The sequence below is a fragment of the Microcaecilia unicolor genome, chromosome 11 (assembly GCF_901765095.1).
Source record: "Microcaecilia unicolor chromosome 11, aMicUni1.1, whole genome shotgun sequence".
NCBI lineage: Eukaryota > Metazoa > Chordata > Amphibia > Gymnophiona > Siphonopidae > Microcaecilia > Microcaecilia unicolor.
The window spans coordinates 131,250,889-131,268,216 of NC_044041.1; the positions used below are offsets into that span (position 1 = coordinate 131,250,889).

The 17,328-nt window shown below is 44.1% G+C and overlaps 1 protein-coding gene across 3 annotated transcripts in view; it reads right to left on the reverse strand.

Moving 5' to 3' along the window:
- Positions 1-16,063: 16,063 nt before the first annotated feature.
- RNASEH2C (ribonuclease H2 subunit C) overlaps positions 16,064-17,328 on the reverse strand; it is a 48,175-nt gene continuing 46,910 nt past the window's right edge. For all 3 annotated transcript variants that reach the window (XM_030219119.1, XM_030219120.1, XM_030219118.1), the window contains one exon: positions 16,064-16,249. In XM_030219119.1, coding sequence (XP_030074979.1) covers positions 16,220-16,249 — 30 coding nt within the window. In that variant the 3' untranslated portion in view covers positions 16,064-16,219. The remainder of the gene's footprint in view (positions 16,250-17,328) is intronic.

A 17,328-nucleotide genomic window follows, 5' to 3' on the forward strand; every position in this document is an offset into this window, starting at 1 on the left:
TCCAAATAAAGAACTTCACTAAGGCCACTCTCCTCTCCCGAACTATATAGTTATTGAAAAAATCTTTGAAAAACATCTCTTATCTTTTTGTCTGTATGGAGTAATTTCCCCCTTTCGTCTCTAATAGTTAAAATATGTCTGGACGTGTTCTTGGAAGTGATCAGCCTCGCCAGCATTTTACCCCCTTTATTTCCATATTTATAAAGCTGAAATTTGTAAAATGTCTGTGACTTAACTGCCCTGTCTTGTAGTAGGGTATTCAACGTGGTCTGAACAGTTATAATATTTTGTCTAATCTGGGGAGTAGGCTTTTTCCTAAATTGTTTTCGTAAGCCCAACAATTGTTTTTCCAAACGTAGAATTTCATTGTCTCTGGCTTTCTTGTGGTGACTAACATAGCTTATAATGTCCCCCCTCAGTACCGCTTTTGCAGCTTCCCAAAATAAAGTGGCTTTAACATTCATCCCTTCATTGTGGTGTGAGTATTCCTTCCACTTGTTTACAAGAAACTCCCTGAAGTTCCTATCCTTATAGAGATAGCTAGGAAAGGACCAGCCTCTCCCCACCCCCTCTCGGTTCCCCAATTTCCATGACATCGAAACCGCTGCATGATCAGAAATTATGCAAGGACCAATTTCGGCTCCACCTACGTCCGAGAAACTCTCTCACGAGACCAACAAGTAGTCAATCCTGGAATGAGTATCATGCGCTCTAGACTGATGGGTATATTCCCTCTCTGATGGGTGTAAGACCCGCCATACATCTATAAGATCAAGTATTGAGCAAAAGTCTGGCAGTCCCCTCCCCTTCATTGACCCTTGCCATCGGAGGATCCCAAGCCATATTAAAATCTCCCCCTAGCACCAAAGGGATAGAATCTATTTTAGATAAAATTGCCACTAAATTATTATAAAATTTAAGGTCAAGCTTGTTTGGGGCATATATACTTCCTAGGAGCAACCGCTGCCTGTTTATTATCGCCCGGCACAAAATAAATCGGCCTTCGGGATATTTCATGATATTAGTAAGTTGCATTGCCACCTCTTTCCTGATTAGAATGGCCACTCCTCTTTTGCGGCCCACTGCCGCTGAAGCCACACACTCCCCCACCTTGCTAATTTAGCGTGTTCACTCTCCGACAAATGTGTTTCTTGCAGAAACACTACATCTGCCTTGATATGCTGTAGATACTGCAGTATTTTTGATCTTTTTATGGGGGAATGAATACCCCCCACATTCCACGTAACTATCTTAATCATGTTACCTACAAATGGACGAAAATGGTGTTAAAGGGACGATCAAGGAGGACAAAGCCGTAGCGGAGAAATTAAATGAATTCTTTGCTTCGGTCTTCACCGAGGAGAATTTGGGGGGGACACCGGTGCCGGAAAGAATATTTGAAGCGGGGGAGTCGGAGAAACTAAACAAATTCTCTGTAACCTTGGAGGATGTAATGGGTCAGTTCAGCAAGCTGAAGAGTAGTAAATCACCGGGACCTGATGGTATTCATCCCAGAGTATTAATAGAACTAAAAAATGAACTTGCGGAGCTACTGTTAGAAATATGCAATCTGTCCCTAAAATCGAGTGTAGTACCGGAAGACTGGAGGGTAGCCAATGTTACTCCGATTTTTAAGAAGGGTTCCAGAGGAGATCCGGGAAATTATAGACCGGTGAGTCTGACGTCGGTGCCGGGCAAGATGGTGGAGGCTATTATTAAGAATAAAATTGCAGAGCATATACAAAAACATGGACTGATGAGACAAAGTCAGCACGGATTTAGTGAAGGGAAGTCTTGCCTCACCAATCTAATGCATTTTTTTGAGGGGGTAAGCAAACATGTGGACAATGGGGAGCCGGTTGATATTGTATATCTGGATTTTCAGAAGGCGTTTGACAAAGTGCCGCACGAAAGACTCCTGAAGAAATTGCAGAGTCATGGAATCGGAGGTAGGGTATTATTATGGATTAAGAACTGGTTGAAAGATAGGAAGCAGAGAGTAGGATTGCGTGGCCAGTATTCTCAGTGGAGGAGGGTAGTTAGTGGGGTCCCGCAGGGGTCTGTGCTGGGTCCGTTGCTTTTTAATGTATTTATAAATGACCTAGAGATGGGAATAACTAGTGAGGTAATTAAATTCGCCGATGACACAAAATTATTCAGGGTCGTCAAGTCGCAGGAGGAATGTGAACGATTACAGGAGGACCTTGCGAGACTGGGAGAATGGGCGTGCAAGTGGCAGATGAAGTTCAATGTTGACAAGTGCAAAGTGATGCATGTGGGTAAGAGGAACCCGAATTATAGCTACGTCTTGCAAGGTTCCGCGTTAGGAGTTACGGATCAAGAAAGGGATCTGGGTGTCGTCGTCGATGATACGCTGAAACCTTCTGCTCAGTGTGCTGCTGCGGCTAGGAAAGCAAATAGAATGTTGGGTGTTATTAGGAAGGGTATGGAGTCCAGGTGTGCGGATGTTATAATGCCGTTGTATCGCTCCATGGTGCGACCGCACCTGGAGTATTGTGTTCAGTACTGGTCTCCGTATCTCAAAAAAGATATAGTAGAATTGGAAAAGGTACAGCGAAGGGCGACGAAAATGATAGTGGGGATGGGACGACTTTCCTATGAAGAGAGGCTGAGAAGGCTAGGGCTTTTCAGCTTGGAGAAGAGACGGCTGAGGGGAGATATGATAGAAGTGTATAAAATAATGAGTGGAATGGATCGGGTGGATGTGAAGCGACTGTTCACGCTATCCAAAAATAATAGGACTAGAGGGCATGAGTTGAAGCTACAGTGTGGTAAATTTAAAACGAATCGGAGAAAATTTTTCTTCACCCAACGTGTAATTAGACTCTGGAATTCGTTGCCGGAGAACGTGGTACGGGCGGTTAGCTTGACGGAGTTTAAAAAGGGGTTAGATAGATTCCTAAAGGACAAGTCCATAGACCGCTATTAAATGGACTTGGAAAAATTCCGCATTTTTAGGTATAACTTGTCTGGAATGTTTTTACGTTTGGGGAGCGTGCCAGGTGCCCTTGACCTGGATTGGCCACTGTCGGTGACAGGATGCTGGGCTAGATGGACCTTTGGTCTTTCCCAGTATGGCACTACTTATGTACTTATGATATTAGTAAACCCCCAGTTACTTAACACCGTACCCAGGAGGAGCCAGCCCAGCCTCCAGTCTCCCCCATGTGAATCAGTAAAACCATCCCTAACACACATAGTAATGTTTTTACATAAGGTTCAATCCTTTTCTTCCTGTCTGGCACCCATTTTCTAAAAAACCCTCCCGACCCCTGCACTCTCTCCCGTGTCCCTTCACGAAGCATCCCGACCAAACTCCCCTTCGTTCCCCTGATAGCCCTCTACGAGATCTAGTCACTTTTGACACCTCCCCCCCATCCCGAACCCAACCCAACTAACCAATGCAACCCTTAAGTGATATGCATCCTTCTTATTAACCCAAATATTAGTGTTCCAACCCTTCCCTCCCAACTACTCCATCTCAACTAATTATGCAAAATATATTCTGCAAGTAAACTCCCATGAATATGTATTTGACAGACTTGACCGTTCCCATGCTCCCCCTGACATAATGAGAGCCCTCAAAAGGGGGGCAAGCAATGCCTCCTAACTCCCACATTTCTATAACACAGAGGTCTTATTAAATTTCTTAAACACATAAATAATAACAAATGCAACATATTTGCAAAACCCGATAATTCAAATATAACCAAACAGAGCAAACCATCTCACTTGCACTTCTCTGCTGGTAATCATTTATTCTTCAAACATCCAGTCCCTATTCAAACCCATCAGCAATTAACAAACCAATTAATGGGTAGTGTAATCCGTTGGGTTGGTCGTGAGCCCTTGGGCCCTGGCCGAGGGGAGACCGACCCACCACCACACACCCCAGCTACACAATACCCCTAAGCTACCCCTCCCCGCAGTCCCTCAGGAAGAAGAGAAATAGGCAAACAGGCGGGCCTCGCAGCCAAACCGGAACCCATGCACACAGAGCCACTCTTGCGGGCCTCACGGCCGAACAGGAACCCAGACACACATGGGGGGGGGGTGAAAGAACCCAGAGGGCCCCCGGGACCCCAAGATGTCAGACACGCGCTGAACACCAGCGATAGGGCAGAGGGAGAAACAAAAGAACCAGAGCGGGCCACGCCCACCCAGGGGACTAGCGCAGGGCAGGGGAACTAACACAGCAACCCCCAAAAGGATTAGGAAGCCCCAGGCAGAAGCCAGAGGAACCAGACACAAAAGGAAGGCAGAAAACCTTTGCCTCAAACCCACAGCAGACAGAGGCAACCAGAACACAAAGGGTTAAGCTTGTAGAACCAGCAGGCACACCAGAGAGAGAGCTCCCTAAATCAACAAACAAACAGAGGGAACGTTTCCCCAGGGGAAGCAGGGCCGATAGAACAAACACACTGTCAGAGGCAGGGACACAAAACACACAGTACACAAAGGGTTAAACTCACTGAGCCAGCAGGCCGGGACACTGGGAAGAGAAATCCTTAAACAACCAGAGAGGACGCTCTCAGACAAGCAGCCTAGCTGAGACAAAAGCTGAACAAAGCCCAGCCCCCACTGAGGAACAAGCAGCTGGCTTCCCACAGAGAGCTGCAGCCAGTGTTGCCAGGTGGGCGGTTTTACCGCCCAATTGGGCGGTTTTCCGCGACCCGCCGCGGGAAATTTTTGCCCGCGGCGGGTTGCGGTTTTTTGGGCTGTTTTTGGGCTTCAGGGCGGTTTTTTCGGCCGCGGGGGGGCGGGGTTAGTGACGTTTTTGGGCGGGGTTAGTGACGTTTTGGGCGGGGTTAGTGACGTGGGAGGCGGGGCCGATGACGGGGAGGCGGGGCCGGTGACGTGGGAGGCGGGGCCGATGACGGGGAGGCGGGGCCGGTGACGTGGGAGGCGGGGCCGATGACGGGGAGGCGGGGCCGGTGACGGCGGGGGCGGGGTTGATGATGGCTGGGGGCGGGGTGATGACGCGGGGGTGGGGGTGTTAGGGGCGGGGTTTGTGTTTGGGCGGGTTTTGGGCTGGTTTTGGGGCTGGATTGGGCTGGCAAAAAATTTTCCACCTGGCAACCCTGGCTGCAGCCAGCGAAGGGAAGCCCAGCTGGAGGCAAGAGAACTAATTAAACACACACACGCTGCCCCCAGCTAACACAAACAAAGGGAAAGGAAAGAAATCCCTGAACAGGGAACTCAGATCAAAGTCAGAGCACAGAGCACGTTCTGGCCAAGAACTGCGGCTTTCAAGTCACCACAAGAGTGTAACGCCAAAGCAAGGCAGGGAGTAACACGCAGGCTTAAGTAGACTCACAGACGTCAGCACAAACCCTGGCAGCCAATCAGAAGAGACGTCTCCCCTCTCTCCCTGCCAAGCCGGCAGAATCATAACAGGTAGTTTTCCACGTTCCCTCCACTGAGGGATGTAGATTGCGGGACTCTGCCAGCATATAGTTTGCATTAAGCATTTTCTCCGCTGCTGTGGCTGTTTAAAAGGTCTGCCAGTGATCCTGCTCATGCACCCGCTGTTTTGCAAGGTATTGTAATGCAAATTTTATCTTTTCCCCCACCAGCTTTGAGCAGGTTGGCTGTAAATTTCTGCTCTGCTCTTGTGTTGCTTGAGGGTAAGTTCAAAGCTAGTAACTAATACAAACCGTTTGTAAAACCCGAAAACTCAAATACATGCAAAACTAAACTGAGCAGCCTCTCCTTATCTCCTGGCTGAAGGAAACTCACACAGCTAAGACTTGTGCTGGCTAAATCCCTGTTTATCCCTATCCTTTGGCTGTGTTTTCTCTGGGCATCTCTTCCTTCTTTCCTTGTCTATCATTGTCACTGCATTTCTATCTTTCCTAAAAAGAAAAAAAAACCTCTTGGCTCTGAAAATAGTGTGATCTGACTGTTTCATTCTGCTCTGCAAATAGTGTGATCTGTTTTAATCTGCTCTGCATATAGTGTGCTCTGACTGTTGTGGTTTGATTGTTGTTGTTTCTAACTGGTTTATTGATATCTGTAAATCTGAAAAGGAGAGTTCAGATTTCAAAACTGCTAGCAAGAATTAGAACTTTTTTCCTTTCCTAACAGTGTGGTCCCCCTCCCCCACCCCATTCTCACCTGGTCCTTCTGCAGACATTTTAATTGCTTAGGAGGGGCTAAACTGAGCAGCCTCTCCTTATCTCCTGGCTGAAGGAAACTCACACAGCTAAGACTTGTGCTGGCTAAATCCCTGTTTATCCCTATCCTTTGGCGGTGTTTTCTCTGTGCATCTCTTCCTTCTTTCCTTGTCTATCATTGTCACTGCATTTCTATCTTTCCTAAAAAGAAAAAGAAAAAAAAAAACCTCTTGGCTCTGAAAATAGTGTGATCTGACTGTTTCATTCTGCTCTGCAAATAGTGTGATCTGTTTTAATCTGCTCTGCATATAGTGTGCTCTGACTGTTATGATTTGATTGTTGTTGTTTCTAACTGGTTTATTGATATCTGTAAATCTGAAAAGGAGATTTCAGATTTCAAAACTGCTAGCAAGTATTAGAACTTTTTTCCTTTTCTGAAGATAGGTTTTAAAACAAACACATTCCACAGGTTTTAAACTTTAAGCCCCCCCCCCCCCCCACCACCCACCCCAAGACTGACACTTCCTAAATAAATTTCCTTACTATTCTACTTATTACAAATTAACTCCACCCAAATTACAACTGCCTCTGGTTGCCTATATATGATATGACTGAGGAGTAAAGTTAATCTTGCACAGTATTAACCCCATCATAGCATACCTGTTCATTCCTATTCCAGCAAACAGGATGACTTTTATTCTCTGTAATAATTGTGGTGTTTCAGTTTCAAGGCCAATTATCTGGAGACTTAAGGCTTGTCCTGTCTGTCATCAGCTTGTTAGTTTAAAACAGGAGCTCAGTAAGGTAAAACATGAATTAGATGCACTTAAAGCAGCTTCTAAGACTACACAAAACCATGCAGCACAGAATCAAGCCAAATTCACACCACTGCCTCCAAGGATAAAACCACCTAGGAATAGATGGTTCACAGTAGGCTCAGGCAGACTTCGCTATGTAACACAGAGGCATCCGCCCTCACAAGTGTGGCCCTACAGAATTCTTTTGCTCCATTACAGCATGGTGATGATCCTGAAAATAGAACTGAAGCAGATGAGAAAGAAATGAAGTTGGAACAAAAGGATATGAAGGTACCCAAAGAGAAAAGACAACCCCAAATCACAAATGTTGAAGCACATACCAGGAAATGTACATGGAAAGCGATGACCACAAATGCTCGCAGTCTAAGCAATAAAGTTCATGACCTTCAAGCCCTGATGTTGGAGGCATACTTAGACATTGTTGCAATCACGGAGACGTGGCTAAATGGTTCCCATGAATGGGATGCAAACATACCAGGCTATAATCTGTTTAGGAAGGATAGAGAGAGTCGTAAAGGTGGAAGAGTAGCTCTATATGTGAGAAATGATATCACGGCGACCGAAATGACAGAGACCTGGGGAAAGGAAGAAGCAATATGGATCACCTTAAAAAGAGATGATAGAACCTCTGTCCACGTGGGTGTTGTCTACAGACCTCCGAAACAATTGGAGGAATTAGATAAAGACCTGATCGCAGATATTCAAAAGTTGGGAAACAAGAGAGAGGTGCTGTTGCTGGGAGATTTCAATCTGCCGGATGTAGATTGGAAGGTTCTGTCTGCGGAATCAGAAAGAAGTAGAGAGATCATGGATGCTTTACAAAGCAGTTTGCTCAGACAAATGGTGACGGAACCCACGAAGGAGGGAGCGACGCTGGATCTGGTGCTCACAAATGGGGATAGCGTGTCAAATATCCGAGTGGGTGCCCACCTGGGCAGCAGTGACCAAACGGTTTGGTTTGATATTACAGCTAAAGTGGAGAGCGGCCACTCAAAACTCAAAGTTCTGGATTTCAAGTGTGCTGACTTTAGTAAAATGGGGGAATACCTGAGGAAGGAGATGATGGGCTGGGAGGAAATACGAGAAGTGGAAGGACAGTGGTCCAGGCTGAAAGAAGCTATAAATAAAGCCACGAACCTTTATGTAAGGAAAGTAAATAAAAGCAAGAGAAAAAGGAAACCAATATGGTTCTCCAAGCAAGTGGCTGAGAAAATAAAGGCTAAAGAGTTGGCATTCCAGAAATACACAAAAAAACTCAAGAAAAGGAACACGAGGAGGAATACAGGATGAAACTGAAAGAAGCCAAGAGAGAGATACGTCTGGTGAAAGCACAAGCGGAAGAACAAATGGCTCGAAATGTAAGGAGGGGTGACAAAAATTTCTTCAGATATATTAGTGAAAGGAGAATGACTAAAAAGGGAATTGTGAGACTAAAAGATACTGCAAACCGCTATGTGGATAATGATGAAGAAAAAGAAAATTTGCTAAATAGATACTTTTGTTCTGTTTTCACAGAAGAAAATCCTGGAGAAGGACCGCAATGGACTGCAAAAAGTACAAATGAGATTGAAGTGGATACAGCACCGTTCACGGAAGACAGTGTGTATGAACAGCTTGAAAAGCTAAAGGTGGACAAAGCCATGGGACCGGATGGGATCCACCCCAGGATATTGAGGGAGCTCAGAGAGGTTCTGGCGGGTCCTCTTAAAGATTTGTTTAATATATCCTTGCAGACGGGAGAGGTTCCGAGGGATTGGAGAACGGCGGAGGTGGTCCCTCTTCACAAGAGTGGTGATAGAGAAGAAGCTGGAAACTACAGGCCGGTAAACCTCACTTCAGTTATTGGAAAAGTAATGGAAGCGATGCTGAAGGAAAGGATAGTGAATTTCCTGGAAGCCAATAAGTTGCAAGATCCAAGACAACATGGTTTTACCAAAGGGAAATCGTGCCAAAACGAATCTCATTGAATTCTTTGATTGGGTGACAGGAGAATTGAATCAGGGATGAGCTATAGACGTAATCTACTTAGATTTCAGCAAAGCTTTTGACACAGTTCCCCACAGGAGGCTCTTAAATAAACTGGATGGACTGAAGATAGGACCCGAAGTGGTGAACTGGATTAGGAACTGGTTGACGGACAGAAGCCAGAGGGTGGTGGTGAATGGAATTCGCTCGGAGGAGGGAAAGGTGAGTAGTGGTGTGCCTCAAGGATCGGTGCTGGGACTGATTCTGTTCAATATATTTGTGAGTGACATTGCCGAAGGGTTAGAAGGTAAAGTTTGCCTATTTGTGGATGATACTAAGATCTGTAACAGAGTGGACACCCGGGAGGGAGTAGAACACATGAAAAAGGATCTGAGGAAGCTAGAAGAATGGTCTAAGGTTTGGCAATTAAAATTCAATGCAAAGAAATGCAAAGTGATGCACTTAGGGAATAGAAATCCTCGGGAGACATATGTGTTAGGCGGGAAGAATCTAATAGGTACGGACGGGGAGAGGGATCTTGGGGTGATAGTATCTGAGGATCTGAAGGCGACGAAACAGTGTGACAAGGCGGTGGCCGTAGCTAGAAGGTTGTTAGGCTGTATAGAGAGGTGTGACCAGCAGAAGAAAGGGGGTGTTGATGCCCCTGTATAAGTCGTTGGTGAGGCCCCACCTAGAGTATTGTGTTCAGTTTTGGAGGCCGTACCTTGCGAAGGATGTAAAAAGAATTGAAGCGGTGCAAAGAAAAGCTACGAAAATGGTAAGACGTATGAGGAGAAACTTGATGACCTGAACATGTATACTCTGGAAGAAAGGAGAAACAGGGGTGATATGATACAGACGTTCAAATATTTGAAAAGTATAAATCCTCAAACGAACCTTTTCCAGAGGTGCGAAGGAGGTAGAACAAGAGGACATGAAATGAGATTGAAGGGGGGCAAACTCAAGAAAAATGTCAGGAAGTATTTTTTCATGGAGAGAGTAGTGGATGCTTGGAATGCCCTCCCGCAGGAGGTGGTGGAAATGAAAACGGTAACAGAATTCAAACATGCGTGGGATAAACATAAAGGAATCCTGTTCAGAAGGAATGGATCCTAAGGAGCTTAGCCGAGATTGGGTGGCAGAGCTGGTGGCGGGAGGCGGGGATAGTGCTGGGCAGACTTATATGGTCTGTGCCAGAACCGGTGGTGGGAGGCGGGGACAGTGCTGGGCAGACTTACATGGTATGTGCCCTGAAAAGGACAGGTACAAATCAAGATAAGGTATACACAAAAAGTAGCACATATGAGTTTATCTTGTTGGGCAGACTGGATGGATCGTGCAGGTCTTTTTCTGCCATCATTTACTACTATGTAAATCCAACCGTCTCTTTTGCACCTCCCTGCTGATATCCATTTATACTTCCATCATCCAGTCCCGATCTCCTCCATCAACAATTAGAGACCAGGTAATGAGTAGATTTCCACATTCCCTCCACTGAGGAATGTTAACTTCAGGTCTCTACCAACATATGGTGTTCGTTAAGCACTTTCTCGGCTTCTGCTGCTGTTTGAAAAGTCTGCCAGCGAACCTGCACTTGCACCCGCAGTTTCACGGGATATTGTAGAGCAAATTTTATCTTTTTTGACGCCAGCTTTGAACAGATTGGATGGAATTTTCTTCTCTGTTCTTGTACTGCTTGGGTGTAATCCTGAAAAATCAGTATGTTCTGTCCTCCATATTTCAATGAGTCTCTCCGTGTCTTAAAGCCCTGGAGAATCTCAAGCTTGTGTTTGTAGTTTAGGATCTTTGCCACCACTACCCTGGGTTTAGCGTTTATCTCCAGCTTTCTTCCCACGCGGTGTGCGCGCTCAATCACCAACGGTCCCGCTGAATCCGTTAGAGCCAATTCTTTTGCCAGCCAAGACTCCAGCCATGGCTCTAAGTTTCGCTCCAGGAGTTGTTCAGTGAGCCCAACAATGCGCACATTATTCCTTCGTGATCTGCTCTCCAGATCCTCGATTTTTAATCCTTGTTCTCTCAGCTGTTGTTGTAAATTACACAGGTCGGGTCCATAGCTGCGTGTGTCATCTTCTAATGCGGAGACCCGCGTTTCTAAATCGTTTGTTCGAGTACCTAGCCCTTCCATTGCCATTTGGAGATTATCCAATTTGTCATTTAGCACTGTCCATTTCAGAGCCCGGGCACTCGTGATTGCGCCGGTCAGCTGGGTCAGTTGCTGCTCCGTAAAACTCGACACTGCTATGTCGGGGCCAGCTTCCGCCATCTTTCCCACCGCGCTGCTCACCTTATTTTTTCCTTTATTGGCCAGTCGCTGGGTCATTACTGCTGGAGATTTCGTGATATATTTTTCCATACGCTGTTATTGATTAAATCAGCGAGTTTTGAAGGACTTCTCCCTGGTAAATTAGGCTGATTAAGGGATGAGGGTCTCGGAGCTGAGGCACCACGCTGCAAGCTCAGCTCATAGCGTCACGTGACTCCAACACCTCACCTTTTATATCAAACTTATGAATATCTTCTATCAGATCCTTGTCCAGCTTCTCCCTTTCTGCTGAAGGTCTGTAGATAACATCCATGTGGATACAGGTTCCATCTTTTCTTTCCAGGATGATCCATATAGCTTCTTCCTTTCCCCAGGTTCAGCTGCTCTGATATTGTTTTTCATATACAGCATCAACACTCTACCTCTTCAGTCATCCCTATGCTTCGTGAAAAGATTGTAGCCTGGTATGGTTGCATCCCATTCATGGAAATCATTGAACTAAGTCTCTGTAATAGCAACAATATCCAAGTTTTCCTCAAAACATCAGGGCTTGCAAATCTTGAACTTTTTTTACTTGGACTACGAGCATTTGTGCTCATTGCTTTCCATGTGCTAAGTGAGTTTGGATGGTTTTCTATACTTAAACATGACCTTTCCCTCTGTCATCATGTTTTTTCTGAGGGTGACTTTCTGAATTCCCTTGTTTCCCTTTTGTCACCCTCACCAGTTTAAATGTACAGAAACATTCTTAATTTGCCCCCTTTTCCTGTCACAGAAAAATGCAGACCAACCTAAACGACAAAAAGAGCTATCTAGGATATCTAATGATCAAATATTCATATAGCAATAAATGATATCCCCATGTAATTCTGATGTATTTAAGTAATCTTAAAGTAGAGGAAAAACCTCAAATGTTAAGGGAACACTCCATCGTTGATGGAACCAACATAAGGGAGGTCCCTTAAATCATCACGGGCAAAAACCTCCTTTTCTTACCCTTTTCCCAATTTCTATGCTGTAGGCGTATATGCTTGGATATATCAGAATATAAATGAAAGCTAGAGAGTTGAGTTCAAGATTAAGAGACAGAGGGTATCCTAAGGGAGTGATACAGCAAGCCTATAAACGGGCTAAATATAATAATCGTGACTATCTCCTTATACCCAGGCAGACAAAGAAGATGAAGAAGATACTATAACTTGTGTGTTACGTCACTCCACTACGGTGAATAAAGTTGCCAATACGATAAGATCTAATTGGCATGTCATTCAAACATTACCAGGTTTTGAAAATAGTGAGCTAAGGTTGGCATACAACAGAGGACGTAATTTAAAAGAGATTCTTGCGCCTTCAGCTTTAAGACAACTTACCTCTATACAGGAGAGAAATGAAATAGGACACAGAATATGCGGAGAATGCGGAATGTGTGATATCATGTTGGATGTTAACGAGTTTGTAGATCCTCAATCTAAGAAGTATATCTTACAGCAAAGCACTTCTTGCTCATCTGATTCGGTGGTTTACTGCATTATTTGTAGTTGCAATAAACTTTATATAGGCCAGACATCTCGCAAATTATCTACCAGATTGATTGAACACAAAGGCATTATCAACACTAAGAAGACTATGGCACCTTTGGCAGTTCATTGTAACAAGGAAGGTCATTCTTTTGAAAGCCTAAGGTGTTTCGTGCTCCAACAACTTAAATGGCACTTAGGAGAAGATGATAAAAAAAACTTTTTATTAAGACAAGAACAACGCTGGATCTTTCATTTACATACATTGCATCCCTTCGGTATAAATACCAAAATAGAATGGAATCAATTTTTTTGAACACAGCGTGACATCATTTGATTGACACCCCTATAGGCAGGTTTTGGATTGAAGGCGTCTGACGTCGACTTATATAAATTGCGACCATCTTTCCGATAGCTAGAAGCAGGTGTGGACAGATAACGTGCATATTGTAAGGATCACTTTGCGGAGCAGTTTATGAAGTCGTGTCTTTGAAAAATTATACTGATGTGATATTTTGCACTTTTTCAACAGATCTTGTCAGTCAGACACCACGGACCCTGAGGCAGAATTCGAAACTTGGGCCGAAGTCGGGCCGTGGAGGATGTCTAAGTGACTGCAAAGCTAAAAGATAAGTGCATTTTGAACCGTTTAGTAAAATTTACACGGTTATCATCCGTTCAAGAGTATCAGAGCAGAATAGCCATACTTTTGTAAGAAAAGAAGGGGGTTTTTGCCCGTGATGATTTAAGGGACCTCCCTTATGTTGGTTCCATCAACGACGGAGTGTTCCCTTAACATTTGAGGTTTTTCCTCCACTTTAAAATTACTTAAATACATCAGAATTAGATGGGGATATCATTTATTGCTACAGAAAAATGTAGCCCACCATTACAGTACAGCCTGTACTGTACTATCTGTAGAAATATGCTGTCACTTGCTTTCAGTGAAATACAGGCCAAGAGCTAGGCCTCTAAGAATCAAAGATCATCTCTGACACAGATACATTTCACTGCAGCAAATGCTGAGGTAAGCAACTGAGAGCAGACAGAGGGAGGGGGGAATCTGCTCTGTAAATAACAGCTGGACTGGCACTAGCAAGAAAGTCACAGGCAAGGATGTTTTGACTAGTGGAAGATAGTAGTGGGTCAAGTGCAAATAGGATGAGAACATCCAGGGGGGGCTGAAGGGAACGTAATGACATGTGAAGTCATTAATTAACAGATGTTGATATCTAGAAGGTTCTTGAAAACATGTCACATCATTTGTTGATACTTAGAGCTTGGGAACATGTGAAGTCATTGTTATCAACCGATAATGGGCAAAGACTGCTGGTGAGAAAGTGAGGGTCCATAGGAATGAATGGTACAAGAAATGTATAAAAAGGCAGTGTGCTAGGGTATGGGGGCAGAAGAGAGAAGTCAGATTGCACCTGCTGTGTGTCGCGAAGCGCTGTTCCACCATGTTCCAGATATGAATGCCTAATTGCCTGTACTGCCTTTGGTAAGATACTAATAAATTATCTTCTTATAGAATCCCGGGTGTCCTACTGATTATGGAGCTTGTTAGTACTCAAGACTGTTTAAAAACGGTCTGAGAAGATACGAGGTCAGAGTAATTAATCATTTAGAGGGAACATGCAATTCTTTTCATTTTAGTAGAAACCCTATTGCCTCACCTGTCCTAACTATTAATATTACGGCCTTATAGCCTTCTCATAGACTCTACTTATTCATATCCTATGTATCTAAAACCTTTTTCTTTACACTAAGATTTGAGCCACTTGTTGAATTCCTCTCTTTTATGTAGCCTTTTCTCTCCCTTCCCACATGTAAGAATTATTTCATAAAAAGCTGCAGTCTGAACCAAAGACTTCAGTCTCTACCCAAGATTCTAGAACAATCTCTGTACTCTAAACTTGCTATTATTGGCCAGATCATATGTCTCCAGGTGGCTTACAACATCAGTATTGGAAGCCTTACTCTCCTCTCAGATCATGTTCAGTATTTGGTTGGTAATTCTGGTAGCTGAGAATCCTGGCAGTAAGAAATTTCTGCTTTGCACCGATCTGTCATTGTTTTGGGATTGTCCCTTGGATTGTTACATTCCTTGCCTCTGGTTCCACATCAGTACTTCTTTTCTCAGCATCAAAATGATCCAATGCAGCAAGGTTGGGAGAGTGAATGCTTCTGTGTCACACCAGAGCCTACTGTGACCCATGTATTCCTCTGTTGCTTTATTTTCTGTGGCAGTGCTGGTGGTAGATTGGCTGGGAATTGAGTAATCCCATTTCCTTCTTCCATTTCCTTCTTGGGCAAGCTTTAAGGTTCCAGATGGTTTGACAAGACTAAAGTACAACATGTATTGCATTGAATGAAGGTCATATTGATGTGATTCACAAGTGTGAAAAGGTGAACTGTGTTAAGAGATATAAATGAGTAGAATTGACCAATGTAGGGTGTATTGAAGACACTTCTCTTGATTTTCCCTATATAGGGAGAGTTAACCTAGAGGTGGGTACAGAGGGACTATAGAGTCAGGATGCAAACAGAGATATAGCAACTTTTAGAGGCCAGAATATCTGCAAGTGAAAAGAAAGGAACATTTTTTTATTCTTTTTCTTTATAGGATAGATGGAGATAAGGTCAGCAGATTCTCAAGGAGATATTAAGAGAAGGACCACAGGTAAGAGCAGACTTCTGGGTCGCCTGGTCTATTTCACATTCTAGAGTCCAACATCTACTAGGGCATAAAAAGTGGGATTCTAGGGACTAGACAGATTGGGGGAAAAGGCAGCAGTCAAAAACCTCTAAGCAGCCTTTCTTTTAAAAGTAAGCTCCCTCCCAGCCAGAGAAGCTGTCCCAACCAATGTCTAGAAGACCAGCAGACAGCGGTAGGCACATCCCCAGGGGGGGCATCACTTCACACTACATATATTTGCGAGAGCCATTACTCATTCCTGAAAATCAGCTATGAGAAATAGCTCCTTGGTCTGACCAAACACATTTTCTTATTTTTCATACTAATAACACTGAAGCACAGCGAGAGCAGTTTGGGATAGCATAGTCTGGTCCACGAAAGAAGTAACATTCTGGTGCATGTTTCAATCTAAACAATTTCCACCCACCAGGGAACCACTTGGATGACCTTGGCATATCATGTAGCTCAAGGTCAAACCTAATATTTTATTTTTCTAGGGGAAGACAGAACAGGAAGAACCGAGAACTGACAGAGCAATATATGTCCCTACTTGTATAGCTGATTAACTCTGCTTAGTAAATACTGGATATGATATAATTTTATGAGTATTTTTCTTTAACAATAAACATAGTAAAGGACCATACTAAGCTCCTTACCATCTTTTATTTAACAAAATTTAGTAGAAATCACTGTAACAAACTACAAAAAAAAACCCCAAAACACCCCTAATCCCTCAGTTCTGATAAAGGACTTGGCCGAGCTGCCACCCACAGGCCCTGAAAGATCCTTGTTGTCCCCTTTTACTCCTCACTGTCCACAGGCCGATGGATCTGCAAAAGATGACACAAGTCATTAACACCTTTTCCAACACAGACAAGACACTGACCTGAATAACCTTTACCTAACTATTGGAGGAAGTGAGGCTTGGATTTTTCACAAATGCAATTCCTTATCCTGAAAGCAAATGGCTAGCAAGGTCAGTGTTAGTAAATACTTAACCCTGCAGAGTGAACATATGTTGAAATGGATATGGCAGTCTGTGCTTGTGCTTTTCTCCAGAAGGGTGTCCATATTATGGAGACAATTGTGAGGACAGCATTTGTGTTTCAGAATCATTCCATGGTGTTCTGTCCCCATATTCATGAAGGCAGGGTGCATTGTTACATATATTTAATACGAGTATTATCTGTATGCATTTGCATTGTCTGTGTAATAGATAGCACTGTGTATTAGGACTGCTTTTCCTATAATTTGCAGTATCCTGTGATTGACTCCTTGTGAGCATTCTCTATTGGCTGTTAGCTCTGAGCTAGGGCCAGCCTTCCCTCTTTACCCATGCGGGCTGTATGAGACAGCCCAGTCTTGCTAATATGCTTTGTGATCAGCAGTTGTTCTAGGGCTGATCCCTCCTTAATCTACTGTAATTCAATCAAGATTTTTCACCATTTCCCCCATGTCATTCCCCATTTATGTTCTCTGAGTTACTCCTGTAGAAGCAAAACAAGCACTATATGTGAACCTATATAATACATACATATACTATCCAGCATTAAGAACCCAACTTCAAAAATGCAGACTTAAGTTTATTCCATCTTTCAATGCAAAGCCATTTGCTGGAGCTGCGACCTTGCACACAGATAAAGACTGCCGACAAGGGTCCCACTGTGCTAGAATAACAAGGTTGTTACCAGCATCAACATCATGGTCAGAACAACTAACCCTTGCAGCTGGACCTCCAGCCCCCTCAAACACAACCCCCCCCCCCCATGCAATACCCTAAAAAGTCACCCCTCACCCTGCTAGGAAAGCCCCAATCAGGGCACTGCCATTTTGAATGTGGTGCACACAGGAAGGGGGAATGCTACTCCCTCATCCTGCTTAAAGGTACAGAGAGATTGGGAGGAGGGGT